Source organism: Gloeophyllum trabeum (assembly GCF_000344685.1).
Source record: "Gloeophyllum trabeum ATCC 11539 unplaced genomic scaffold GLOTRscaffold_00010, whole genome shotgun sequence".
Lineage (NCBI taxonomy): Eukaryota > Fungi > Basidiomycota > Agaricomycetes > Gloeophyllales > Gloeophyllaceae > Gloeophyllum > Gloeophyllum trabeum.
In genome coordinates this window covers 951,775-979,590 of record NW_006920419.1, presented here as the reverse complement: position 1 = coordinate 979,590, position 27,816 = coordinate 951,775, and the positions used below count along the sequence as shown (strand labels likewise).

Here is a 27,816-nt window from a genome sequence, read left to right as displayed (position 1 = left end):
AAACATGTCTAGACATTTACACCCTAATAGTTGCAAATCTATGCCTGTTCAGAAGGATTACAATTTTTTCAGTATTTGTTTGGGAGTTTCAGCGCAACCTTCGTCGACGTCGCCGACAACAGCGTCGACAACGCGTCGGGCAACGTCGAGCACAGCGACAACAGGGGTACGGCAGTATCCGGGATGTTCCCACGGCCCCTTGCCCGTTGCTCTCATCGGGATTCGAACTCACGGCGTGCCCTCAGCCAAACGCAAGTGCGAAGTGCAAATGCAAAATAGACCTGACACTCCTGGTCAACCGTACGGAAAGTCACCTATCGGGTCATATGGCATGCTTCGCTTTGTAAAACTGAGCGTCCGAGGGTTTTTCATATTATAAAAGCAGACCGCGTGACCGATTGTCACGACCATGACGCAATCGTGACAGATTTACTTCCTGACCCACTGATGGTCGCCGTGAAAGGACATAGTGTCCTTTTTCCTGCCGTCCGGAAAAAGGACACCTGCTTTGCCCGCCGTGTGTGGTGTTGGGTCTTCTGTCCAAATGGGTACGTCAAACTTCGCGGTGGCGGGAGGCGTCTTATCTGGACGCCACCATCGCGCCGTCCAAGCTCAATGACTCTGACCGCAGCCGTCCGCGATTCATGCAAGTTTGGGACGAAGATTGCTCCAGTGTCAGTTCGGCACCCCATCGTACTGGACGAGGGACGTCCGCCAGCCGTCGCACGGGCACGCATGCGCACGCATGCGCATGGGACGTGCTTCGAAGGTGGAACCCTCTCTTCAACGGTTGGAACGTTTGCGGTCAGCAGGGAATCGGCTACAGGTGACACGAGGTTCTCTAACGAAAGGTCTCCTTCGAGCCAGTTTGGCATTTATTGCTTCCCCGCATACCTACCGCGTACCACAGGCCAGAATGACCCTTGCAAGACGCATTCTTTATCTCCAAAGCATCTTGATCCCACATCTGCCACTGCTGGGTGGGCTCAGGACCCATAACCTGGCTCTGATATTGAAAGAATAGTTCAAGAAATGCCTAAGAATCCCCACTTTACGCCTGTGAAACTGGTTCTCATCCCCGCTGCCTTACTCGCCATCTCCGTCCCGGTTGTCTTTGTGGTCGTCTCAGCCCTCAAAGGAGACTATGAATGGACATCCAAGCTTGTACTCTCGACCGTTAAGAATATTACTGAGCTTTCTGCGCAGTTGAGCGACGCACTGGACGACACAAGCGCCGGACTTGGACTCCCTGCAAGTAGCCTGCTGGTTAGTCAGCACACACACACTGTTCTTCGGGGTATCAGTGTGCTTACTACTCAAGGGATTCCGCAGGAGAACGCGGCTAGAGTGCAGGAGCTGGTGTACACGACGTCGTCTGCCGCTGACAAGATCAATATGGTATTCCCTGCTTGTTATTGATACTCAGGCGTGCCCTGAGAAGCCCGCAGGTGAACTATAAGACATTTGATAATACAATGTCTGGGGATATAGTGGCCGCGTTGACTAAGGTTCGCCCTCTTGCTGCTAGTGGGGAAGTCCGAGTCGTGCCAGTTTATTGACCTCTCGTGGCCAAGGAACAGCTAGTGACCACCGAGGAAAATTTATTCTCAAATGTATGCCTCTCAAATGTTTTTGATCCTGTCACCGTACGAGACATTCTGATCTATTCGCCCAGCTCACCAGCTCCTATGGCGTTTTCAAACAATCTGGCTACGCTGGACCTATCAATAGCGCGCTGCTTGGCTTCCCCAGCGCTTCAGTGGTTCGCTGCTTGTACTTCTGTTTCTGTTGAATGCATTAACCAAGGTCTGGGCAGAAACTGTTCCTCTCCTTGACGAAGCTGATTCCGAAGAGGAAGTCCGACATTGATCATCAGTGGCATTATTTTAACTCGTCCCTTGCTCACGCTACGCAAATTTACTCGTCGACCTCTGATGTTGTTGTTGTGTCGTGGTAGTCATCCCTAGTAACATGCGCACAGTCAATCTCACAGTTACATGAGAGAAGTCGAAATTCAATCAGTTCTCTGGCGCATGTAGGTACACCTATTATGGCAGTACCACTACCAAATGCGGTCATTTGTGGCTCTTCCTCGGGAGTAGCCGTGAACCACTTACAAACGGACGCTCTTGGATGCTCTTGTCTCTTTTTCCTCTCCCCCGGCCCGTATTCTGATTGTGTCTCTCCGTCGAAACCCCACCACTTTTGACTCTCCTGATGCATTTACGCGGTCTTTGATCAAGATCTAGTCGACGGATTTCAGGTGTGTGAGATCTGTCTACTTCGACTTACTATACACACGAAGCAATTACACGCACTCGGCGACTAAATGTCAAGTCTCGGAAGTACATAACATACACAGCGACTAACGTCCTTCATTACTTCGGGCGCCACTAAAACAGATCATGGGACGATAGATTCTCGTATTTGCTGCCAGGTATATCATTCTTTATGAACTGGTTCACGTCGTTATCGAAGTCGAAAGCGGCCTTTAGCCCGACCTGCTCGAAGAAGTTCTTGATGGTGCGGCCCTCGCATGCCTTAAGGTCCGAGCCCTCCTCCTTGAGCATCTTGTATGAGCGCTGCATGGCCAGCATCGCGGGAATGAATCCTGTGCACGGGAACATGCACATTCTGAAGCCGAGCTCTTTCACGTCCCTTACGGTCAGGTTACCGGTAAGACCCTATTACACCACTGTCAGCTTTGAAGACACTCGTAGGATAAATACGACGCTCACATCTGGGAGGACGTTTATCATGACGGGCCTTCCTTCCAGAGCTTTTACGAGGCGCGCACACTCGTCTTTCCCCCTCGGGCTCTCCATGAAGGCCACATCCGCACCGGCATCCAACGCGGCCTTGAGCCTCTTAATCCCCTCCTCGAACGCCTCTTCCCCCGCGTTCGGGCCGCCGAACTGCGCCGCATTCCGCGCGTCCGTTCTTGCGAGGATGACGAAGTCCGGGTTGCGCCGTGCGCGCACGGCGGCGGCGATGCGCTCGGTGTAGGTGTCGATGTCGACGACATCCTTTCCGTCGAGCTGGCCGCACCGCTTCGGGAAGGTCTGGTCCTCAATGTGGCAGCCTGCGACGCCGGCGGACTCGTACAGCGCGATGGTGCGCGCTATGTTGAGGGGCCCACCGAAGCCGGTGTCTGCATCGGCGATGACGGGGACGTCCGACACTTCGACGATCATGCGCGCTAGTTGGGCGAATTCTGTTGCAGTCATGACGGACAAGTCCGGCTGCCAGGCGGTACAATATCAGGACGAGGTACGTTTGTCTGGCGACTGACTGACCTCTCCGCAGAAGCTTCCCGTTGCACCGCTCCCCGCAAGGTATAGGTAGTCAAAGCCGACACTGTTGGCGACGTGCGCTGAGATACCGTCGAACACGCCTGGCCCGATGAGACAGTCTGGTGCCTCCTTCAGCAGCTGGCGCAGCCTCTTGGGCATGTCATGTTTCTGCATGTTCGGCGGGTCGGCTTTGGACTGCATCTTGCACTCAATTTCTGGGAGCTACGTCTCTGGTCTGGTTGGGAAGGGGAACTGAAGCAATTGAGGGAGCTCATGGTCACCAGTGGCGAAAGGTCTTTATCCCAGTCGCTATTCATGACATCACGTTCACTGGCACTGGTGTAGGTTGTTGATTTATATTTGGACATCCAATCTCTGACGCACTCCTTGTACCTGCGCTATTTATAGAACCCTACCCCGTCGTTGCGGTGGAACTGCACTCGAGCTCTGACGGATTTCCACCACTCAAGCTTTTATTTTGCTTGCCGCAGCATCTACAATGACGTGAAAATGGCGTAGGAAGGCAGACGGTGCCACCCCTCCGCTGGTAAATGAAAGGGGCCTCACGCGGGTTTGGGTACAACCTCTGATAGTTACGTATGACGCCGCAAGCCTCCAGCTTGAAGAGGACGATGGTGTTGGCCCCAGACGATTCCGTCAGTGCCTGTGTACAACTCTCCTCTCGGATGCCATTAGGATCCTCAACTCTGCCTGGGCTAGCACAACATGGTCTTTGAAAGTGCGACATTGGCGTCAGTTCGTTCGCCGAGCGGGAAAAGATTCATGGGCTTGTTTGCAAGGCTTCTACCACTTTGGAAAGCCTCTCCTTGCGCAAGGGTATCCACAGGACCTCTCCACCTCCAGGCCCGCCAACCGTTGATGACAAGACAAGACCATGATCCCGGAATTCGCCTAGAAGGGATCTCAGGGCCGTATCATTCGTAGCAATGAAGTTATCCCGCGCGGTGTTGAACAGTGTATCATAGCTGAGAGCGAACTGTTGCAAATCAGCTGTGGTTGGAGCATCGCCTGCTTCATCGATAGCTTTCAGCTGCATCGTGGCTATCAGGGTGAACAACTTCTGAGCCTTCTCAGTGACGGATGCTAGAACATGCTGAGCAGCCGTCTCAGTCATAGCTACACCGTTCGTAAGTTGGTCTTGCTGCAGGCGAACACTAGACGATGAAGTGAAACTTGACGCCCCGGTTATCGAGGACCTGTTAGATAAGGACAGTTCGAAGTCGTGCGCAGCGAGAGTGGTCAGGTCATGCCACAACCATGCGTACCCGCGGTGAGTCACTCCTGAAGACGAGGCGTGCTTCCTTGTCGAAGACTCCGTGGATGACCATAAAAGTGGGACGTTGATGTGGTCCACGGAGGCGGCTACGCGGATGGCGGGACAGCCGCATAAGATCGACAGACATGATCGTGCTTTTGCTGTGCGCAAGCTCGGGGCCTCGATGTTGTGTATGATGAGATAGAGAGGCCTCTTCGATTTGGAGGAGAAGTAGTCACAGATGCGTCGGGACTGCCCGTCGATAGTCTGCGACGGCAAATGCGAGGAGGTGACGCCGGCAATACTCTCGATCGACGCAAGGATGTCTTTGAGCGTGAAGCTAGGCTGGAACGCATTGACGACCACAACGTGTCCTCGTTTCGAGCAAGCATCTACGGCGAACCTATTCAGAACGTCCCGTTTGGAACCGAACCCGAAGAACAGAATATTGAACCCCTCGTCAAGCTCCCGGAGATATTGAGAGAAGTAGTCAGGGTGCTGAGAACTCAACCGACTGGTGTATCTGGTGCCGGGGTCGCATTTATCCTTCTGGAGAGAGGCTATAGCCGATACGTATTCTTCCGCGCTGAGAGGTTCCACTAGATGTGAGAAGACGTGGTCGGATGTTCGCGAGGACCTAGAGGCCTGTACAAAGAACGCATCGAACATCGTATCGGCGATGATGTTATGAGAGGTTTCAAGGTCATTGGAGGCAGTAGCTCTCGAGCGTCGTTTCCTGGGTGTTGACGCCATACTCTGGACGCCGTCTTCGAAGTCCATCTCCTGGTCAACGGTATCTTCCTCATTAGAGTTAAAATCCATGTATATGAGGGCGTTGCGAAGAGGTGAAATGGGCAAACTTCAAAAGGAAGACAGGGCTTGTTGAAGAGAACGCCGGAGGAGATGAGGCAGGATAACCTGGATAAGTTCCAAGTCAAGACTCAAAACGCGACGCGTCTAAACCGCGACATTACCGTAATCATGATTTACGTAATTATTTGGTACCCGGATAAGGATACCGCAGGCTTAAATTACTCACTCCTTCCTGTCCTCCAGTCTGGCTGTCGTCCTCCCTCAGCTCTACCTCGTCTGACTTCCTTCTAACCACAGCCAGGAAGTTAGTGACTAGGCGTGCTAATATTGGGGGTATCCCGGTCTTTTTCCCTCGCGATTTTACCGCGTCCATAACTGGCAGTGGCGCGCCGCTTTGTGAACGACAGTCTGCACGCAGTTCTCGACATTCTCCGCGATGACTCCTTCGAAACGCACTGCGACACCTCCAGAAGATACGAGGCCTAACAAGAAACAAGCGATATCATCACCTGAGGAAGGCGAGGTCGATTCAGACGTTACGCCGCCGGCGGCGTCACAGCGGTCGCCTCGAACACCCCCGCCTCCTGCGACCAAAGTACCATTTCCTTTCAAGCCAAAAGTTTCAGCTCCTCCACCACCTCCGTCTAGTATCAGAGATAGCGCGCAGAAGTCAAGGGTACCCGCGGTGTACGAACGTTCCGAGGAAGATGAAAGGCGAATCCGGGAAGCTGAGGAGCTCGAGCGAAGGTTGACTAAACCTCGGGCGATACCTACGGGTCGTCCAGACCACTGGGAGCCTGGCTACGACAGAACACGAGATAGATGGTCTCGGGACGCGTATGCACCGCCTGCTGGGTCCTATTATCGCCCACGGAAGGAGGACTGGGATTACGGTAGGAGGGACGATTATGATTGGGATAGGCAGGAAAGAAGATGGGATGACGACAAGGTGGATAGAAAGCATACCGATTACAAACCGGATCGCAAGGTAGGAGGGAGCGCTAGTCGCTCGACCCCCTCTACGTCCTCTCAGAAGCGCTCCCCGTCCCCCGTCTCCCCTCCCCATTCCCCCAAAGAGAAGCATCGACTTCCCCGTCCTCGTACCCCTGTTCGTGACCCATCCCCCGTACCTGTCGAAGAGCCAGGACGGAGATGGTCCAGTCGCCACTACGAGCCTGAGAGGTCCTACCCGCTGGAGGGTTCCTCGTACTACCCTCGCGAGTACGACCGTGACCTTCGAGGACACTACAGACGGACACCGCCGGCTGACTTCGACTACCACAGGCGCGATCGGGGATATGACTACCGCGATTACGACGACAGGTGGGGGTATGATGATAGGTACGACGACCATAGAGACGCGTACCGTGGTGAAGTCCGTCGTGGGTATGACAGCTACCGGCCTGTGTCGCCAACTCTTCCTCCCGGTCCTGTGTCACCAAGGCTCCCTCGGGGTCCGATAACACCGCCTCTGCAGAAGGGTTCATCTTCAGCGCCCCCACCGCCCCCTAGTCCTCCTCCGCCACCTCCACCGGGAGAGCCGTCAGTATCGGAGGCTCTTCCAGCAGAACATGTGGCGGTCTCGATATCACTACCTATTAAGCGACCCGGTGCACCCAAAGAAGATCGGTCGCCGCCGTCGATTCTGGAAGGCGGGCGCGTGCCAGCGCCTGTACCTGATCCATCACCTCAGAAAGAGCCCGCCACTGAGCGGCGTGTCGTGCCGCTGAAGCCGAAGAGGACGCCCGTTCACCGCACCCGAGAGCAAGAAAAGATCGCGTACGGGCGTACGTTCGTCGGGTGTGGGTCTCAAGCCGACTACGATGTCTTGACGAAATTGGGAGAGGGCACCTTTGGGTTTGTATTCACAGTTACTTTTATTTACGAATGCGCTCAAGCATTCGCGTCACAGCGAGGTGCATAAAGCCATCCACACTGGGACGGGTAGGTCGGTAGCGCTGAAGCGCATCCTGATGCACAATGAGAAGGAGGGCATGCCTGTGACCGCTCTTCGCGAGATCAAGATCCTGAAAGCCCTGAACCACCCTTGCATCGTAGAAATTCTAGATATGTTTGTCGTTCGCAGTGCGTATCCCCCTTTTTCCGGATCCGGCTCCCGGCGTCCAATGTCTTATGAACCCGTCCTGACCTCCTCATCAGGCAAGGGCAAGGAGTCTCCATTGTCGGTATATATGGTCTTCCCGTACATGGATCACGATCTCGCGGGTCTACTTGAGAATGAACGTGTCAAACTCCAACCCAGCCAGATCAAGTTGTATATGAAGCAACTACTAGAAGGTACCGAGTACATGCACCGGGTGAGTATCTCATACTAGATCACGAGAACGTCATGTCTGAAATGCTCATAGAATCAAATCCTGCATCGCGATATGAAAGCGGCGAACCTTCTGATATCAAATACGGGCTCTCTACGAATTGCCGATTTCGGTCTCGCTCGTTCGTACGACCCGAATATCGTACGTGGAGGCGACCACAAACTCGACCGGTACGGTCGGGAGCGCAAGTACACGAATTGTGTAGTTACCAGGTGGTACCGCCCTCCTGAGCTCTTGCTGGGTGCGAGACAGTATGGAGGCGAGGTGGATATATGGGGTATAGGGTAATCGTCTTCACCGATGAGCCTGGTGTCTCGTTGCTAATCATGGTGTCAAGCTGTGTCCTGGGCGAGATGTTCTGGCGTCGCCCCATCCTCGCGGGTTCCTCCGATATAGACCAACTAGATAAAATCTGGCAGCTGTGCGGTTCCCCTAACCAACAGAACTGGCCTAATTGGGATCGCCTTCCTGGATGCGAAGGCGTTAAGCGCTTCCCGCAGTATACCAGGCGAGTAAAGGCCATATACGAGACGTACGTGATGTTGTTATGTATCTTGTGGGTGCCGCTAACCTAGGAATGTTCCGTATTCGTCTCGATTCCAGCATCGGTCCTGAGACTTGCGATTTGTTGGATAAGCTTCTCACTTTGAACCCGAGAGAAAGGATATCAGCGTCGGAAGCCCTGGATCATGACTATTTCTGGTCTGACCCGCTGCCGGCGGATCCAAAGAGGTATGCTGGTCATTCCGTTATTATCATTTACACAAGTCATTGACTTATCGTCTTCTTGCATGATAGTCTGCCCACTTACGAGGCTTCCCATGAATTCGACAAGCGTGGGCGGCGAAATCAGGGACCAGCAGGTCCACCCCTACCGCTGCCTCAGATGCAGCAGATGGAGCAAGCCGCAAGAATGGCTGCAGGGCTAATGCCACCACACGCTCGCAATTTCCCTCAGGGACCACTCCCCCCTCGTGAGACGTTCCGAAACGGCCCACCTCCGGGTGCATTTCCTCAACAACAGTACCAAGGAGGGCCACCGATGTACCCTCCGGGACCTGGTGGATACTTCCCTGGGCCGCATGGCCCGTACCCTCCGCCCAATATGCGCTATGGAGGGCCGCCTGCTGGACACGTCCCGCCACCTATGGCTCCTCATGGAATGAGGCAGCATTTCCCTCCTCATCCGCCTCATCGGCCGCCTTTTATGAACGGTAGAGGTGGGGGCCCTCCTATGCCTGGTCCGCAACAAAGGCATGGAAGTAACCGGCCTCCTGGACCCGGTGTTGGAGCAGGAGGGTTAAACTACGGTTGATCATGCATTGCACATCCCAATTCGCTCTGTATCTGCTTTCACACGTTTTTGCTTTGCTCTCGCACTTACACGGAACCACAGCTGCAATCGCATGTAAAGTAATGTAGCCCTTTGTTATAATACGCAACTGTCGACTGTTGGCCGATCTGTAGTCTTGAATTGATACTTCTTTCCACCTCCGACCGAGGAGGCTCGTCACCCCCCGCGGACGTATGTCATCTGCCGGCATGGCCCGCTCCGCCAGGTGTTGGTTGAGTGCAGGGATGTACTCGAACTACTGAGGGCTAGAGGCGCAGACGCTGCGGCGACATCTGATGGATAGCTGTCGAAATAGCACGTCTTCCCGCCACGACACTGTCACCCTGCATTAAAGTACTGCAACTGCATCGGGACTCGCAGCCTGTCGAAGCTCCGGTCCATCCGATTTCGCGCCTAGGTGAGAGCAGGAGGCACAAGTGGCCTCGATAGTCAGACAATTGGTAGTCAAGCACACAATGGACGTGTCGTCAATTGTATGGGACGCGGGTTCTCGAAGTGAAATCATTAGGCGATTCACGAGTATGACCGGGAGGACGTTGCGGAAGCCCGAGGAGACTTGATTGAGGGTTATCTAGTGACATAACTGGGATAACGACCAAGACCCAAAGCGAGGTGTTTACGCACGCGATTGACCAGGTAAAGCGCAAGGTCAGCAACGTATACAGAGAACATTCTGGTAAGGTTAGACACCGTGAGCAGGGAGCACCGATCCACATAAGGCCAGCCAACTCACATTGCGAAATACATTGTGGATTCTCGTGCGAGGCGAAGGAAAAGAGGATTCCCTCGGCGCTGTTGCCAGACTTTGGCTAAAGCAAGTGCGAGGATGGTGCATTCGACAAGAAGGACCGCGACATCCGACAGTGCCGACCAATATGTAGCACGAAGAGCGCCGTACGCGCACATATGAAGTCCCGGAGCAGGATTATTCGTATCTGTGTTTGCATAGTGGTCTGCCATCTTCGTCAGAATGATTATTCCTGTAGGAGAGGAGTCGGGCTGAAGGTACCTTGAAATCGAATTGAGACTATGAAAATCCACCAGACGATCTCGGCGGTCGACAAAGCAATGCATAGCCACTTCATGAACTTGTGAGCCCCGTACATTGCGTACAGGCGCATCTCCATGACAACTATGTAAGTCTAAGCTGTCAATCGAACCGGTTGAACTCGTAGATGCACGTACCCTGAGTGCTCAAAATGAGGACTGCCTCGCCGAACTGGTCGAACTTGTGGTACTTGATACCTACGTAACATCACAGACGTTTTCGTTAAGAGGCAACGAACCCAGCATCATGTTTACTAACATCTATCGTTGAGGAGCAACGAGATTGTCAGCCTCGTCCACTAAGAGGTCATGGTGGATCCAAAGGGCGTACAACTGGATGAATGGAGCCGGGTCAAACCATCACGAGCGAATAGGTACTGACTACAAATCGCGACGTACATTATATGACGGATTTGGTATAAAAAAGGCTAGAATATAAATGGATGGGTATCAGCGAGAGCCTGAGGGAACTCGTACATTTCTCGCTTACTACTTGCTGCAGCTCTATCGTGAGGTTCACAATGAGTTTCACTACTCAGGCGCGCGAACCACTGCTCACAGTGAATATAGCAGACTATAATATCGGTTCTGACGATGACTCCATCAGTCGAGAGGATCAACAGGGGTGGAGCCTAATTGTTCGCACCCAGAGAAAGATACATTTGGCGCTGGAGAGTCTGGCCTTCTGGCCGTTTCCGAGAAGTCAGGTGAAACGTTCCGGGATCCAGAGAGTAGACCTCACCCAGAACAATTCCACCTAGAGCCACAAACAACGCTTAGTCTGATCTCCGATCGAATGTAGCTAACGACTCACTTCGTTGTCAAGCTGTAGAACTGGAATCCTCAGGCGGAAAATGATTGATGTGAGCGCCGCATTTCGATAAATTCCTGTATTATCCCTTACAGTATTCATGAACTATTAACGCCATGGCGGCTACTGTAGACAAACGTCGGGTAAAGAACATAGGAACAAGAGACATTTATATTTCAGCACTTACAAAGACAGTATCGCTCCGACAAGGCCTGCTGGAAGGCTTCACCTGCCATACTATGGCAGACCCTGGAAAGCGAAAGAAAGGTACGCTAGGGTGTAGTCGGGTAGGGAAAGAAGCAAACGCGAAGTATCCGTTGCATGCGGCACCGACTATTAGTACGGATTGACGCGCGTACCCTCCGGATCCAATCGCTATCAAAAGGACTCACGATAACATTTCGCATCGGTTAAAGGGGGATCATGATCAAGACCGTGCCTAGGAATTTACAGATTGGACTGCTCTAACCCAACTGCTGCCTGATTGGTTGCCACTGACAAGTACTGGGACTAACCTAGGTACCGTGACAGTTAGTACATCTCCGAGTCGTGCGGGCGCAAACCAGCCATCAGCAGTGCGGGAGCACACCTTGCGCGTACGCACAGGAGCAAGTCCAGTCGCTCGAGCTCGATGAACTCCGCCTTGGCTAATTCTGATGTGGTGCTTGAGATATTGGACTGGATGCATATCCAAGCAAGCTGGGATGACATGCAATGCCCGTAGTGCGCCGCTAGAGAAAAGAGTTGCTATGTATGTGCGGCTCTAGCTGATCTAGATCTCTCGAGTCTCATGCAGCACTTTCCTTGAAACTGCGTTGGACCTGTTGTGGGAAAGCCTAGACTTACTGCTACCCTTGTTCACAATTAATAGGGTTTGTTTCGGGAGGACAGTCGCGGCCCTATGTAGGTACCAGCCATTTCTAAATCATAGCTAGAATGTAAACTTAGAACTGATTATTGGTGGCATGCCTTGGATAAAGGTGCTGATAGGTAGCGTTTCAGCCCATGAATTGATACGCCTCCAAACAAATGCGACCTGTGTGGGGGAGACCAAGATTGGAGTAGACAATCGTATCCACAAAGATTTCTTACATCAATTGCAACTTCTCCAGCATTCGCCCGTTTCGCCTCGCCTGCGCACCTTGATTTGTCATAATGCGGATCCCGGCGCTCTGCCACCATCTTTGCTTGATCCAGTAACGATCCTGCTTGTCGATATCAAGTTCAGGGCTTCATGGTCGACTGCCATGCTCAGCCTGTAGCCGTTTTCCTGGACACCCTTGCTGACCATGTTCCTCTGTTACAGACCCTCCGACTCAGCGGCCACTTGCCCCGAGTGGTGAGCGTTATGTCGTGGATTTTCATGGAAGCACGGTCACAGTTGCAACTCCATTGAGCAAGCAGATCATCCTCGGCTGTAGCATTGTATAACGCGTTTGGAGCCTGACGAGAGACGTTACGAAGAAACACTGTAGATTCATGGACGAGAAGGCCCGCGTACTGGCCAAGGTGGGGACCGTGACACGGCGTGCCAGTATAACCAGTACAATAGCCTTGACGCACATAAACTTCCAAAGCATGCCGTCGAGATCAATTAAACGTGACAGAGAGGAGTTGTGCTTGGCCGCGAAGTCAGGTCTTTAAGGAAAGAGTGGGGAGATCGTCAAAGCAGGAGACAGTGACTTTGAAAACGCGTCCGAGGATTCCTTACGGTTGCCAGGGACAGGTTACAGCCTGGCATACTTTCCAGAGCCCTCCTGAATATCTCCAAGCAATGGTTATATCCTCTCGCCGAGGTGAGAAGGATCTATAGAACTTACCTGACTGAGTTGAAGCCATGAGCTCGCGCAATGAATTGCGTATACTTCCGTAGATCCTGATCATACGTACTGACTTCGATACATGGCAAAGGCTGCGGTCCCAGAACAGCAAGTGCCATTTCAGAAAATCAATGGATAAATTATGCGCCGCAAGTATGCAATACATGACACCCAGAACCTAGTAGATATCTAGAACCCACGACGAGAAACAAATGTCTCCATACCAGGTTAGCACAAACAAAGTACAATGGCACGAGAGAATGCGCACCTCTAAATCCTGCTGTGTCGCGACAGCAAGGACGAACTTCCGATCGTAGTCGGTCACTGTACTGACAATATCAGCTGCAGCTCTTTGGCCCATAAGATAGTCATTTCACCTATTGCGAAAATATTGTGCTTCAGGAACTCTTCCAGCTCGGACAGCGGAGTTGCAGGGGTTATTAGCGTATAAGGATGTGACGCCGTCCGTTCAAACTTGGTCATAAACTTCATCACTTTATCGTCCTACAGAGAGCTTAGCAAGAGGAAAGCGTGTTGAACAGACTACTCCTCACCGGATCCGCCTGCCTAGCCTCCCATTTCGCTTTCAGAGCGGACACGTCCACATACCCCAGAGGTTTCCGGGTGCGATCTAAGACCCTGATCCCAACGGTTCATGGGCTACTGATCACAATGAGGTAATATGGAAGACGTACGGGATATAAGAGTAATCTCGCTCATACCCAAGCTCGATGGCTCGTGATACAGCTTCATCAGCAGGAAGTGCAAACGCAGGAGGTAATTGCAGGTCCTGGATACCGTGAGGAACACGAAATCAGCCGCTGCCCGCGTCTCGATCAAGCATGCTCTCATACCTCTACAACGGCACCTCGGTACTTGTCCGCCTGCGGCGTCGTGCCATTCAGCGTTGGGTTCGTAGGACCGGCTAGAGGAGCCACAGAAGCAGCCGCGGAAGACATTCTGGTCAAGGTGTAGATGAAAGTCGCAAGACAAGAGAATATCCCCTGCGGCCGGCCTTAAGGAGGACGCTCGTAGCTTCCATCATTCATACCGTCCATTCGTTCGTGTCTCGCTGTGCGACATTAGGCTATATCTGAGTTGGCAATATCGGCGAAGGCCGACTACCTTTCGTCGGAGGGATGTCGATGAGGAGGTGGCAGCTCCGACGACTCTGAGGTCGAGGCAAGGTAGAGATTGCAAGAGAATAACATTAAAGAGCAGGTAACCGAGTAATCTATTATACTTCCATTCTGTCTTCCGTCTCCCACCCTGGGTTTTTCCTCAAAATCACGAACCCTTCAAGCACAGGCGCGTAAGGAATATACTCTTCTGTTGCTAGCTCCGCACGCTCTGTCGTACCCAGCCGTACAGGCGTGGTGTGCGTCTGGAATCCTGAAATCGTGCGTGGCTTCCCTGCTTGACCAACAACGTCGACAGCCTAGAGATCAAAGGGATGAGCAGTGTAAACTATGGAGAGGAGTACTGGGAGCGTACCTGACCAACCCGGACAGAAACTGGCTTGGAATTCAATTCTTCGTCCAATGTTATCAGGAACCGAGGTGCCATAGCTGGCGTCAGGAAGTAGAGCATCCAGTGGTATTTATCCAGGATAACTATTATTGAAGATACCATCAGCAATCCGACATACATGCGCAAGCATCACACAACTCACATGATTTGGCATCCGTGAACGCCATCAACGTCGCAAGCAGACCAGCAATCCCTGTTCGGCTCATGATATTACGATCGCAGAAGAAGGGATTGATGCTGATAGTGCCCTTGCCCATGTTAACCAAACCTTGGGCAATGCGCACGGTGAACAAGCAATCGGGCTCCTTTTGGTAGTAACCGGCAAGTTGTCGCAGTAGCTGCATGAGCTTGGCATTGTTTGTGCCAGCGCCAATGAGACCCATGGCAAAGATGGCGTTGAGAGCTACTTGAAGATCGTTGTCGTGGCTGTATTTGGAAAGGGTATCGAGAATGTTTAACTGGGGATTCGAGGCGCTGACAAGACCAAGGGCCAAAGGCACTGTCTTCCGGATGATCGGTTCGCCGTAGTGCATCTGACACGAATAGATTAGCATCCAATGAGGGAGAAGGCATATACGAAACCACACACCAGATGATTGAACACTCTGAGCGACATCTCAGCACCGGTTTCCTCGCCCATTGCCACCAGGGCAATACCGAGCACAGCGAACGCCTGGAAAGTGTCATCAAGCTTGGCATCCTCTTTCTTGGCCTCATCCTTGTTCTCGTCCTTATTGTCCTCCTTCTCTTTCTCCTTCTCCTTGCCTTTCGACGTGTTGATGTGGTCCTCACAATGGTGCAGCATCTCCTGAACCTTAAGCACGTTCCCGGTGCCTGCGAAAGAGCACACGTCAACCAGAACTTGCGCCTGCTTCGCGATCGGATGGGAAATGGCTTTCAGAGTCTCGAGCGTTGCGTCTGATTGATCCTGCAGACCTATATACCCGGTGAAACAACTCAACAAAACCACAAAATGCTCCTGAGCTCTTGAGACTTACCGACATATAAGAGAGCTAAGCCCAGAGCCATGAACCGCGCCCACTTCTCATCGAGTGCTTTGTCTTCCCTCTCCATCAATGTCTGCAATATCGTCCCAGCAACCTCTCCGTTCCCACTTCCGACGAAGATGAACCCAAGAGCCAACGCGGAGAGCGACGCGATCTCCATCGAGACACCTTCATCTGCAACGTGAGGCAGCAGAAGGGCGAGGATGTCTTCACGGTGGGAACCGCAGTACGCGAGACCAAGACCCATAATCGCACTCAGCTTCAGGGGAACAGACTTGTTGTCGACATGCTCGCCCAGCAAAGCTAACGGGGCATCCGCTTCCGTTCGGACACCAGTACTCAGCAGGCCGATAGCGAGAAACGAGCCTGCCTATCGAGAAGTACATCAAGATAAGCTGGTGAACGCAAAAGCAAGCACGACAATATCTATCCTTACCTTGATATACTCCTCCGACGAATAGGTATATCTGTCGACATGACTCAATCCGACATCGGTATCCCACAACAAACTGAGACCAAGACTGGCAGCCGCGCTCATCATACCATGGTCTTTGTTCTTGTAGATCCAACTGCTGCCTTCTTCGGCTTCGACCATAAGCTTATCGTTGCCGAACCCAGCATTGACAAAGGCGTTGACGAAGGTACCGGCCAGATTAGCTCGTGCGGAGTCGATGTTAGCTGTAGTACCGGGTCCTGGAAAAGGTATTCAGATTCGCTGGCGGGTCGTACCATTCGTAGTGTAGTAGAAGACGTACGCGTTGTCTCCAGGTGTGACTTGTACACGTCCTCCAGACTCTTAGGCTCCAACACCCCCAACTCCTTCCCGAACTCCTTAAAGTGCGCGCTCAGCCGCGTATTGCTCAGGCACTCGACAAGGTCTTCCGGCATGTCCTCCTCTTCCGCGTCTTCAGCAATATCGCCATCCTCATCTGTCGGCTTCTGCAACCATTCGTAGGGGACCTGAGCGCGTGCTAATAGGAAAGCCAGCTGCCGCTTCATCACTCTGTAGGATATTAGGGACTTCGTACAAGAATAGCCGAGGTCACTTACGGGTTACCGGGGGCATTGAAGTCCTCCCTTATCAGCTCCGGGTCGCCAAGTCGGATTGCCATAGACATGGCCTCAGGGAACCGCTGGTGCTTGATATAGATTTTGTGTATCGTCCGAAGGAATGTGACATCGTCTGGTGGCGGCAGGAAGTTTACACACCTACGAGGGAGTCAATCAAGTACCATGCTACACACGCCAGCGGGACCTTACCGAATCATATACTGGCATACACGCCCAAATGTGTTTTCGTCCACCAACTCCACTATCCGCTCAACAATCTCCAGCTCCTCCATCAAGTCCACAGCATCCGGCTCTGCGTTGTGGCGCAGGAGGAACGTCGCGCACTCCATTCCCAGAGAGTGCAGGTCCTGAATCGTCCCCACTACCTTGCTCTCCTTCTGCGCCTCCTCCTCACCGCGCTCCTCCCGCGCCGTGTACTCCTCCCCGAGCTCTGCGGCAAGGTGGCGGACGTACTCGTGTCCCCAAGAGCCTGGGTCGGAGAGGGGGGAGGAGGGAGGTCGGAGGGAAGCGGATACGAGGCGGTAGCGGAGTGTCCCGCGGGGTTGGGTGTCGGAGTATGTCATAGCAAGACATGAGAGGATATCTGCAAACAGACTCTGCTCTCGCAATGAGAATTTAAACAGGCGAACACGAGCGCTACGTCACGCGTACCTTGTCTTCCGAAGCCGGCCATGTCTCGAAGAGAGCCTGCAGATCGGGGTAATGCGGACGGAGAAACTTGAGCGGTTTCGGCACGGAGGTCATAGACGATGTAGACGTTCTGATCAGTGTCCGGAGCGTCTCGAGGGCTGGGCGGTACAGCTCCGTGTTGGATTCCTGCAATCCATCGGTCAGTGCGGGTTCAGCTCTCGCTGCGATCGCTGCGTGCCTTCAACCGCTCCACGAGCATCTCCAGCTCATTCCGTAGCTGAAGATCCTCCTCTGACTACAGACAAACAATAAACATCCATAAGACATCCACTGGCCCAATCAACATAGCACACTCACGAGATCCTCTCCCTCCTTCGCATCCCCGTTCACCTTCGACGGCCCATCGACCTTGTCCTTCTCCTCATCCTTCTTTTTCTTCGGATCCTGCGCAGGAACGGCAATCGTGGACTCGGCCTTGGACATGAAGGGCGTTCAGTGAGGAGTAGGTAGACAGAGACTTAGACAGATGACCAGTGTAAGGACGCGCGTCGGTGTACTGACGCGTCTCTGAATGCGTAATGGAGCGTGGGAGTTTGTGACCAAAAGACCGAAACAGTCTGTGGCAAGTTGTGGCAACTTCCGGATGCCACACTTCTGAGTTCAAAGAGCAGTTTAGCGCACTTCGCACAGGCAGAGTGAAAAGGGGATATAATTAACCAAGTTATCCTCCATTACAGATGTCGCTATGCTAATACACGAGTATAATGATACATACAGCAGGCGCTCAAGGGCGGCCCAGTTACAACGAGCGTGGGGTATCGTTCCGCAAAGCAAGAGCAGAGCATATGCACAAGAATGAATTCAAACACAACTTGAACTGCGAATATATACAGCGCGCGTCAGAAGAACCGACGGCGCTTCCAGAACTTCAGACGTTGCCGGACGCCTGGAAGATAACCTGCGTGCATAACGGATATCAGCGCTTGCCCGGTGATGGTTTTATGGAGTTGGACAAACCAAAGACAAAGCATGGGCACCAAGCTACCAGCAACAGCGCAAAATGCTGCGTCCCGAACGGGGTCGGAACTGCGCGCCCCTTCCCGACGTCGATCAGCGTAGTTATCGATGCTAGCATTTGTATCACAGAGACAGTTCTGCGAAATTTAGAAGTATATCAGTGGCCTTGAGAGAGGTGTCGAAATAGAATGTACTCACATCTGGAAAACGATGAAATGCCACATCGCACAAGGAGCAGGACCACTAGGAGGCAGCGGCGGTGTAGTCTTGTCTCGCATCATCTCTGAGGAGGAAGGAGAAAGTATTTGAGTAGCGCAACGAAAAGAACGTCGTGACACGCACTACTCAACGGATTCCGCCGCACATACGTCGGCGCCGCCCACCCATCCCCTTCCCTGTCCTCCGCATTCCTCACAAACTCCAGCTCGCTCTTCGACAACTCCAAGCTCCTCACCCACCTCTCCTCATCCTCATCCCCGCCCACAGCCGTCGACGACACCATCTTGCTCAACCCCAGTTCCCGCTCTTCGTGCTCTTTCCCGTGAATCAAGTCGCGGTAGCTCAGCGCGCCCAAGTCGGGGAACGCAGGGAGGGAGCGCACGGAGCCGGGGCGCGAGGGCGGGGCGAAGGTGGGGAACACAGAGGAGATGGACGTGTCCGAGGGGAAGTAGGTCGAGGACTGGTGCGACGGCGGCCGGGGAATGGGAGAGGGCGATTTCGCCGGCTGGCGATTGAACGGGAGGTGGTATTTCCGGGCGAAGGACGCCACCTCCGGGCTGGTCGGGACGCGCCCGGGGGACTGGAGCAAGTGCGGGTTGGACAGCACGGCGGATGAGGTGGGCGAAGGGACGGCGACGGGTGTGGGCACTGCGAGCGTCGAGGGCACCGGGGTAGGCGTGTTCGCATTCCGTATGTCCGCGCTCGTCCTGAATTCGAGGCTCTTGCTCTGACGCGACTGCCTCCGCGCAGGCAATGGCGTGAGAGGGTCCAGCGTATCTTGCCGTTGGTACACGCATCCTCTCTTGCGCCCATTCGGAAGGTGAGCTTGCTTCTTTAGCAAGCAGATCGCGGAGATGGACGACAGGAGCAGACTTGGTATCGAGAGGAGCAGCGGAACGCCGGCATACCCGAACAAGCGCACCCTAGGGCACACTCGGAATTATTACAGCATGCGATAATCGCAGTAAAACTACGCACCAGATGGGGTGGGTTGCTTCGCATAGCAGGTCCTCCGTGGGAGTCGCGGCGTCCAGTCGAAAGAGAAGGGAGACGTATACGACAGATGCTAGTAATGGGTAGACCACAATAAATATGATATAACGAGGGTGCCAAGAAAACGGTCTGCGGAGCGGAGTCAAAAATATTGAAGATCGTGAAAAGTGTGCGGCACGAACGAGATAGTGGTCCCGGTGTTGTATTGGGGCCGAAACAGAGAAATGATAGTTCCAAGAGTGAAAGACGCAGTGACCCCCGTGAGGAGAAAAGAACCTAGGCTGACGAGAACATTCTGAACTGGAGATGAGAGTGGATCAGCGTTTCGGTAGGGCGTATTTATTGTATGATGGATGGCCAAGGGTCGGTGACTCTCTGGATTGAGGAGAGCTTTTACTCACCGATGCAGAACGCCCTAGGCATTTCTAGCGGTTCCATTCTCCAAATAAGACCTAGGAGTTGATATGTGTAAGAAATCAATATTAACGTCAAAGCCAGGATTTCTGGAGGCCCGGGCCGATATGTGAATGAGAGATTGGTGCTCACCGAGACAGAAGACGCCCTGCATGAGAGTGACGCCCAGACAATACAGGAGAGGTCCCCAAAGTACTTGGACGACATTGGCAAAGACCACGAGCACGACCCAACAGCAGATTAGACCTGTCCATCGCCGTCACTCAGGGACCCGTCTCCATTAATTATCGGGAGTCCATAACGCACCAGAAAGCGAGAGCGAAAACCAGACCGCCCGGAGGGCAAAAGGCAGCATCGCTGGACGGTCGAGGGGGGCGACCGAGCAGCAGCTGGAAGTGAGCGCCTGAGCCTCAAGGCAACGCCGCCAACGCAGGCATGGGCCAATAATAAGAGGGAGGGAAAGAAAGTGCTGGGGGCGGGTTGCCGGCTGCTGATCCGTTGTCACACTATGACCGTGGGAACAGATCTGCGTATTGCCTCCGTAGTTGGTATCTTGAACCTTAGATTGCCCCACTACAGATGACTTCACTGGATCTAATGGCGCTGCGTACAGCGTTTATAGTCTATCATAGAGTCCACCATGTCAGACTTTATTCGTCGCATAGTCTCCGGAAACAAAGCGCGATTCAAGGATGAAACGCTCGACGTCGAGCTCGGTATGCTTCTCCTTTCGATGGCTAGAAGACATCAAGGTTTTGATTGTTCGCTGATGCTTCGCATGCGCAGACTTAGCGTATATCACCGACCAAGTCATCGTCATGGGGTATCCTGCCACGGGCCTAGAGGGGTTCTACCGAAACCGCAGAGAAGACGCGAAGAAATTCCTCGAACACCGACATGGCAAGAACTACTGGGTCTTCAACTTTTGTCCCATCAGAGAGAACTCGTACCCCGCTAGCTTTTTTGACGGGCGAGTTAGCAGATATCCCTTCCCAGATCATCAGTAAGTATCCATCTTTGTGTTCGGGACTCCCGGGGGCCAAAGGCATCTCTATGCCCATTCCTGCAATCCCCATCCCTCTCTTGAGTTCAAAGAACCGCGTGTTAGCTTAGCTGCCACCGATATCGGGGGATACGCAAGCGCTGCGGGGGAACACGCAAGGTTTTGCGTTTGCGTTGCAACGATCAAGACATGGCACGATGCTTGCGATACGCTAGATGCTTCGAAATGATAGTGGCGTTTCTCAGTGTTCGGACGGGTGCCACTCTGCAGCAAAGAGCCTCCTTGGGTTTAGCATAGCAGCGTAGCGGGATGCACACAAGGCGTCCTCGCGCTCGAAGCTCACTCTTGTGAGATCCGCGGTCGCCTCGCACTGCACGTAGAATCTCCGGTTGTGACAGCGGGCAATGAGTTTCTCCAGACCGTTTGCCATTGCCTTCGTCGCGATCGTGTTCGAAGATCGTATGTGACAGGAGTCTGGATGACTAACCTCCCGTTATTCACAGTGCACCCCCTTTAGCCATCCTGCCCCTGGTAGCCCGCGAAATCCGCGTATGGCTTGAAGGCTCCAAAGACCGAGTCGCCGTCCTTCACTGCAAAGGTATTTGCACCTTTTTGTCTCGCGTGCCGTGATATTGAATTTTGACTGAATGCATTTTTATGCCCGCTGGAAGCTGGTAAGGGCAGGTCCGGCACCATGGCCTGCGCGTACCTGTTGACCCAGGTTAGCCTTCCCTCCAATGAGGCTAGCAACGATAAAAAGTTGGTAGAAGAGCGTGCAGAGGAGCTTATGGACGCTATGCCCTCCGACGAAGACACCGTGGCGCTCACCGACGGGCCAGCCGACGAGTCAGCGGTTGAGGGTCCTATTGTCGATCGGAAAGCAACCTCCTCCCCCCGGCCTGTCTCGGTCTCCAGTACTACCGTGTCCGGGTCAGGATCAAGCACGCCTAGCAGCAAGCCTACAGCAACCCTGCAGCATGTCCTCGACCTGCACACGTCGAAGCGCATGAAGCCACCTTCTCCTTCAAGCAAGTACGACAACGACACCGAGAAGCCCAAGAAAGTTAAGCAGGGGGTGAGCATCCCCAGCCAGCGCCGCTGGCTCTACTACTGGTCGCTCCTCCTGGCGCACGAGGGCCCGCCCGGATTCTGGTCCTTGTCCCCGCCCGCACAACCCAAACCGCGCATCCGGCTGAAGGAAGTGAAGATCCGCATGCGCGAGCCGACGGGGGTGAAGGCGAGCCTGTTAAAGGCGGTGAATGCGGTGATTGACCGGAACGCGTTCGCGAAGACGGCAACGGGGGAGGGACAGGTCTGGGTATCGCTTGCAAGGTACGACGACGAGTTTGTGGAGACGCTGGAGATGTGGGAGCGGTGGACGAGGGATGAGAGTGGGGATATGGGGAAGCGGAGGAGAGGGGCGGAGGAGATGGAGGGGAAGGAGTTGAGTGAGCTGTTTAGGGATGGGAGGTGGGATCGGACAAAGATGGTAAGGAGTTTTGCGAGGCTGGGGTTGGCGAAGTCTGGGGGTGTGCAGAAAGAAGGTGATGATAAGGTACGGCGTGCGTGCTGGACCTCGTTCTACGGGTTCATCGATTCTCGATTAACAGGAAGACAAGAAATATACGTATACTGTTCGACCACTATCGAGCGAGTCATGGAGACATATAAAGGACGAGATTGAACATGGCGGACCTGCCAGCGGCCCATCTAGTGGCTTGAAGTCGGAAGCAACTTCCATACACGAGAGCCTCCCCGCCGCCGAAGGACCAGGGATAAGCGACCTCGGCGTGGTGCTCGATCCTCACAGAGAGCTGCGACTGAAGCTGTACATGGGGCAGGTACTCTCCTTACCTGTCATACTCAACTTCCTGTGGTGTAGCTGATTTCTCTCCCTAGATATTCTTGGGCTGGCTGTGGTTCATCCCGCAATTCCATATGCCTCCGGACTCTACCGAACCCGTGCACCTCACCTTCGAGAAGAAAGACATCGACTTCCCCCTCGGCATAGGGTCAAATATCATCAATGTGGAGGTAGTCATGGAACAGGTACCGTCGGCCCAGGCGGCTAAGGAAGAGGTGCAGCCTCCTCCGAGGGCCACGACCGTAGAGGCAGAGGAAGGCGTGAAATCTGAGCCTGTCGGGCTGGCTGCCACAGTTCAGGCTGTGGCTGCGGCTCCTAACTTGGGGAGTATAGTTGAGGCGAAGCAAGCAGCGGAAGATTGACCTCATTGTAAGACGCATTTACTAGCTTCACATCCTATTACGGTGTCTGCTTCAGCCTTCAGGCTTGTCTGCAAGCACAGTAGTGTGTACTCGACCGCATGCTGCCCTGAACATGCGACGCTTGTCTTTATTACTTCGACTTCTGGAATTCGAAGCATCCGCTTCTTAATTATGGTTAATTGGGACTCAGCGTGAGTCTAGCGTGAAACATAATTGCAGAGTATGTACTCTGCTTGTAAGTAACGATAACCGTCCATCCAAATTGCACCGCTGTAAGTCTTGCGGCCTAGTTGAGGACTCTGTCTCCATGACAACTTATTCCATCCCATTCCCGACGTTTTCCATATGTTTTCTTCCCGTTCGGGGTGTGGCGTTGCCGCCTCGAGGAACAAATACCATTTTGGGCACCCTTGTGCCGGCGGAATGACTTAAGCGAGAAACCTCGGCTGATGCTCCCCAAGTTCCCGACCCTCATCGACCACCGCGAAGGACACGAGTTGTTGAACTTTCACCGCTACCGTTGGCCCTGTGGCCGAAGCCACATTCAAGAGGTGGGTATTTAAGGGAACCTTGTCTCGCGGATTCACCTCACCTCTTCCATCCGACTACAGCGAGGCTGTTGATGCGCGTGGCCGGACTTCACCTCGAGTATTACCCCAATTGCACCCCGCTCGACCACCGTAAACAGCATGCCAGTAAGCTCTGAGTCCACTGGAAGCTCGTCAACGATGATGCCGCCCCCTTCAGCCGTGCCCGAGAGGCGTCTTGCGCGGTCTGCGTCCGCTCGCTACCCGTCGCATCTCGCTCGGGACGGCCGCGTCCGTGTGCCTCTGGCGACAAGGACTGACACCTATGAACGGTTGGAGGATCTGCTGAGGGAGGCGGGATACAAGGAGACGCGTGTGTTCACTCCGGAGACTGAGCGATACGATGAGGAGGGCAAGACCGAGGGGCGAGGGGCGAGAGGAATGGGTGCCGTCGTGAGCTTCATCTCTGGTTTCATGCGGCCTGCGAAGGAGGAGAAGGGCGGCCAGGGAGACTCTGGCGACAAGTCCGAGGGTTCGTCAGCTTTGCAAGGCGGCCCTTCTCCTCCCACCGCTCTTTCTCGCTCTACGTCGTCTCGGTCGTCGCTCGACCACGCACGGTCGTCTCATGCATCATCCCCGAAGTCGGACTACATCGACATTACGTCTCCTAGACGCGCCGCTCGGCAAGCGCCACATGCCAACGTCGCAGCCTACGACCAACTCGACTACCTCCACCGACAGCTGCCACACTCCCGTCCGAAACCACACAATGCGCACTCTCAGCCTCTTCCCCAATCCCGTGCTCGCGCCTACCTTCGTCACATGGCATCTGCGCCCAACATGCCGCAGCGGCGCGCTGCTCCCGCGCATACGCCCAGTCAACTGCATCAGAGCCAGAGTTTCTCAGACGTGGAAGACGAGCCAACGCCCCCGCTACCATCCACCTGGCTCGAAGCCGTCGCGAAAGCTGTCTTGGGCAGCGGAGTCCCTGGCGCGCACGCCGGCCGCCCGACAGCGCATACGTCTCTTGGCCGTGCACAGTCGAAGACAAAGTCAAAACGGTCTCACTCTGCACTGTCGGATCGGACGAACGCTCGCGCGCTCCCGACGATCATGTTGCCACGGTCTCAGTCGAGTACGGCTCCCGTTGTATGCACCACGCAAGTCATGTGCCAGTCGGCGCCGGGATCTCGTTGCCCATCCCGCGCGAATAGTATTAAGAGCCTGCGGCGCGGAAGGGACAGCGTCAAGAGATCGCGAAACACGGACAGGGACCGCCTCCCGTCGCTGGCCAGCACGCGTGTTGAAGGCGATATGCTGGCTCTCTATCTCGAGGGAGACGGCAAAGTTCGGGCCTCCGAAGATGCGGAGTTGGACGACAGCAGCGACGAGGAAGGCGAGATTGACCTTGCACGCCTCCTTGTCCCGCCTAGACGGCAGAACTCCATCAAGAGTCTGCGGAGGCACCTCCACCGGGAGGAAAGTCTGACAAGGCTGAGTCGGGCGAATGTGAGGGCCAGGGCGCCGAAGTGGGACGAGGAGAATGATGGATTTGTTTGGGGGGTACGGGATGGTGAGGCAGAGGAGGAGCGGTGGGGGACGTTCGAGAGGTCAGGGTCAAAGAGGAGGAGGGCCATTCCTAACGGGTGGGTGCAGTGGACTGGCTCAAGGGCATAGAAGGCGGTCAAGACGTGCAGAGTTCCCCGTAACCCAAAGCGAGCAAGACAAGAAGTACAAGAAGAAGAATACAGCAATTATACGCATCGTTCACTACATCGCATCCACATATTTATTCCATCTTGCCGTTTAATCATACGGACCTTGGCCAAGCTCGTCTTTTCTCTAGTACGCATATCATACTCTCCGCATCATTTTATCGTCCATCTGCCTACCTACATGCACTCGTTTGAATGTCGCCTAATTCGTCTGCACACGCGGAGGGTTGCTATAGAGGATTTCATTAGGACCCTGGCGCAGACCAGTACTATATTGTACAGTAGTCTACTTTCTTGTTACCGCTGTACTCCTCTAATGTCACTGTTAGACTTCGGAAAATGCACTGTTTGCGATCCTGTTCAGAAGGTATGGCATGGCTCTAGTGCAATATCAGGTCCTGAGGCCTGAATGGTGCGACCGTGCACAGCACATGTGAGTGAATTCAGTGTAATCTAGTGTTGATGAGGGATCAGCTGCGCAGACATCCTACGCAATATATTCGCAAGCCCACAACCGAGCCAGAGGCATGGACCTGGTTCTGCACTGGGATTCCGAAGACAGAACATCAAAAAGGGGGGATAGGACCAAGTAAATGGACAAGCTGGCTTATATTGAAGAACTCGGGAAGACGTTTGCCAACAGGATTTCTCGCAGCTCCGGTAGTGAACGAGCCTGAATATACCGACGACACAGGTAGCAGAGACCGAGTCTGAACTGAGATCCTGCTTTGTGTGCTTCTGCAGAGCCCGCAGTACTAGTACGTCCTCGCTGTCGCGTATTACTTGCTGAAGATCGTTCTGCAGCTTCTCTCTCACGAGAAATGTACATACAACACCGTCCTCGTTCTCCGAGTTAGAGTCCGAATCCCAGTCGGGGTGATGGGGAAAATCCCAATTACGAACGGCCTCCTCGGCGGCAGCTACCATCTTCGTACATCCGGTTAGGAGGTAATAGTAGTTATCCAGTCAGAATCTTCCACTTGACACTCCGCACGCCCTTCAAGAGCGCGCGTTCCTGCTTCTCTATGGATAGTGAGCCGTCTGGACCATACGCCATAGATACACAGGAAAGGAGGTAAAAGGTGGCGGGCAGAATAGCAAGGTCTTGGCGAGCTGTATGGCCGACCGCTGGCTCCGGAAGGTGGAAGTAAAGAAACCTTTTGTGCTCGTACACCATCCCTTCTTCGTGAATGCAATTTCGGCTGCCAGCGTATCCCAGCCATGAAGAGTCAAGAGTAGTGTCGACCGAACGAGCGCCGGCATGTTCGGGTCCATTGACAGGCGCTTAATTAAAGAGGACTGAGAGTCCTACTCTTAGCGTACGCGTGGGCAAACAAATTGAAAAGGAAGGACCCAAGCAGACAGAAAGCACTTCTTTTGACAGGAAGAAACTCCACTAGAGGCTCTCGTACCTCTGCACTATCGGGAATCCGACTTCAGGTAGTCCCTCGAAAGTGCGGTTTGCGTTCGAAGCGGGTAGTAGGTTAAATGTGTCTGCGAATATGGGCGACCCCTTACAAAGCATGGATCGATTTGAGCACACGAAAGCCGTAAGCTCAGAGTATGATGTTCCCGTTCGAGAGCCAGAGCGATTCACTCTCTTAGAAGGGGTGTGGTGCCACCTCCGGGTTGGCTTACTGTGGCAGCCTGAGTCTGGCTCAGTGGCTGAGGCGAGTCTAGGGACTGGCACAGTCGCGGGAATCCCGGAACCCGCCTGAGCGGGACCTCTTCCGCAGAAAAAGGCTTCCGCGGAAGTTTATTCCCACGTCATCCGCGGGAGTGACTGTTACTTAATGCTGGCTTCTCATTGGCTGGGAGATGTCCGCACCTGTCACATCTTGATGTACTCGAGTATGTATCGCCAAGTACGGTTTCCGTGGGAGTTTCAAACTCCGCTTTCCGCGGAAATCCTTTCCGTGGAATTACCACAGGCAGTCCCCGGAAGGGCCCGTGCCAGTCCCTAGGCGAGTCGCGTCGCGTCCAATCAGTGCGTCCCCTGTCTACGTGACCGCAGCACGTGATCCTGTGGCGGCGGAACAGGCTGCCAGTGCCCAATTTCGAAGTCTCATCCTGTGAATCCCCCACTCGGTCGATTGAGGAAACCCAGTGCAGAAGTACAGCACGATGTTGGTTTTGGGATGTGGAGTTGCCCCCGATCCTGCCCATCTGTATCGCGCTCAGGTTAGCCACAGCCCATGGCAGGCTTGCGGACGGTTTGTCACCAAACCAGCGCTATGCAGACGCTGTGCATATTAAGGTAAGTTGAAGTGAGTTGGACGTGAAGAATTTCCGTAGTTGTTCTTCGACCGCCAGCGTGCCTTCTGCCTAGACTCTCGTGCCCTTAGACTTGCTTCTCATTGTCACTGTAATCCATCGGAAGCTGTATATTTCGACCTTCAACGTACTCATCCTCAGCATTGTACGCGACAGTGTCTGCGACCAGGAACTTACTATCCGCCCGGACCACCGGTCGCCGAATTTCGGCCACGAGACACTGGTTCATCCTAGGTGACCATGCGCGCAGGTAGTTCTCGCTGATTTCGTCCGCGTGTCCAGATGATTCTGACGGAGACATAGGCCCCAATTGCAAGATTTGGTAACCACTCCGGTCGACACTCCTTCGGAGGCAGAACCACTGGCAGGTGTCACCCCTGGTGATGAACTTTACTCCCGCTAAATATCCGCGACCTCTCACTCGGTGCTGAGGGCCAGCA

General features: G+C 53.9%; 9 protein-coding genes across 9 annotated transcripts; 4 read left to right on the top strand and 5 right to left on the bottom strand.

Annotated features, from left to right (window-relative positions):
* Positions 1–1,032: 1,032 nt before the first annotated feature.
* GLOTRDRAFT_94853 (uncharacterized protein) lies at positions 1,033–1,419 on the top strand (the record flags this gene model as incomplete). The annotated part of the gene is made up of 1 exon (XM_007869785.1): positions 1,033–1,419. The coding sequence occupies one exon, from the start codon at positions 1,033–1,035 to the stop codon at positions 1,417–1,419; it is 387 nt and encodes a 128-aa protein (XP_007867976.1).
* Positions 1,420–2,236: 817 nt separating this feature from the next.
* On the bottom strand, positions 2,237–3,452 carry GLOTRDRAFT_78731 (carboxyphosphonoenolpyruvate mutase; the record flags this gene model as incomplete). Its single annotated transcript, XM_007869784.1, has 3 exons — positions 2,237–2,684; positions 2,739–3,242; positions 3,297–3,452. 3 exons carry the CDS (start codon positions 3,450–3,452, stop codon positions 2,394–2,396), a joined length of 951 nt encoding a protein of 316 aa, XP_007867975.1. The 3' UTR covers positions 2,237–2,393.
* Positions 3,453–4,074: 622 nt separating this feature from the next.
* Positions 4,075–5,391, bottom strand: GLOTRDRAFT_45428 (origin recognition complex subunit 2; the record flags this gene model as incomplete). The annotated part of the gene is made up of 1 exon (XM_007869552.1): positions 4,075–5,391. The coding sequence occupies one exon, from the start codon at positions 5,389–5,391 to the stop codon at positions 4,075–4,077; it is 1,317 nt and encodes a 438-aa protein (XP_007867743.1).
* Positions 5,392–5,818: 427 nt separating this feature from the next.
* GLOTRDRAFT_139827 (Pkinase-domain-containing protein) lies at positions 5,819–9,168 on the top strand (the record flags this gene model as incomplete). Its single annotated transcript, XM_007869783.1, has 7 exons — positions 5,819–7,239; positions 7,295–7,467; positions 7,543–7,700; positions 7,752–8,002; positions 8,056–8,250; positions 8,322–8,450; positions 8,517–9,168. The coding sequence occupies 7 exons, from the start codon at positions 5,819–5,821 to the stop codon at positions 9,031–9,033; spliced, it is 2,844 nt and encodes a 947-aa protein (XP_007867974.1). The 3' UTR covers positions 9,034–9,168.
* A 3,696-nt stretch (positions 9,169–12,864) lies between these two features.
* GLOTRDRAFT_78724 (uncharacterized protein) lies at positions 12,865–13,709 on the bottom strand (the record flags this gene model as incomplete). The annotated part of the gene is made up of 6 exons (XM_007869782.1): positions 12,865–12,966; positions 13,019–13,074; positions 13,128–13,254; positions 13,305–13,389; positions 13,446–13,540; positions 13,605–13,709. The coding sequence occupies 6 exons, from the start codon at positions 13,707–13,709 to the stop codon at positions 12,940–12,942; spliced, it is 495 nt and encodes a 164-aa protein (XP_007867973.1). The 3' UTR covers positions 12,865–12,939.
* Positions 13,710–13,901: 192 nt separating this feature from the next.
* Positions 13,902–17,471, bottom strand: GLOTRDRAFT_78721 (26S proteasome regulatory complex, non-ATPase subcomplex, Rpn1 subunit; the record flags this gene model as incomplete). Its single annotated transcript, XM_007869781.1, has 12 exons — positions 13,902–14,188; positions 14,245–14,363; positions 14,423–14,813; positions 14,870–15,216; positions 15,279–15,657; positions 15,724–15,980; positions 16,043–16,290; positions 16,338–16,496; positions 16,548–16,954; positions 17,010–17,174; positions 17,227–17,283; positions 17,340–17,471. The coding sequence occupies 12 exons, from the start codon at positions 17,469–17,471 to the stop codon at positions 13,988–13,990; spliced, it is 2,862 nt and encodes a 953-aa protein (XP_007867972.1). The 3' UTR covers positions 13,902–13,987.
* A 329-nt stretch (positions 17,472–17,800) lies between these two features.
* On the bottom strand, positions 17,801–19,849 carry GLOTRDRAFT_139824 (uncharacterized protein). Its single transcript, XM_007869780.1, has 8 exons — positions 19,764–19,849; positions 19,619–19,669; positions 19,400–19,517; positions 19,203–19,346; positions 18,348–19,147; positions 18,204–18,288; positions 18,006–18,142; positions 17,801–17,946 (listed from the first exon to the last, which is right to left on the bottom strand). The coding sequence occupies exons 1-8, from the start codon at positions 19,783–19,785 to the stop codon at positions 17,888–17,890; spliced, it is 1,416 nt and encodes a 471-aa protein (XP_007867971.1). The 5' UTR covers positions 19,786–19,849; the 3' UTR covers positions 17,801–17,887.
* Positions 19,850–20,271: 422 nt separating this feature from the next.
* On the top strand, positions 20,272–22,860 carry GLOTRDRAFT_78720 (uncharacterized protein; the record flags this gene model as incomplete). The annotated part of the gene is made up of 6 exons (XM_007869779.1): positions 20,272–20,347; positions 20,418–20,634; positions 21,138–21,232; positions 21,306–22,189; positions 22,245–22,475; positions 22,534–22,860. 6 exons carry the CDS (start codon positions 20,272–20,274, stop codon positions 22,858–22,860), a joined length of 1,830 nt encoding a protein of 609 aa, XP_007867970.1.
* Positions 22,861–23,591: 731 nt separating this feature from the next.
* GLOTRDRAFT_139821 (uncharacterized protein) lies at positions 23,592–25,369 on the top strand (the record flags this gene model as incomplete). Its single annotated transcript, XM_007869778.1, has 1 exon — positions 23,592–25,369. The coding sequence occupies one exon, from the start codon at positions 23,592–23,594 to the stop codon at positions 25,062–25,064; it is 1,473 nt and encodes a 490-aa protein (XP_007867969.1). The 3' UTR covers positions 25,065–25,369.
* Positions 25,370–27,816: the final 2,447 nt, after the last annotated feature.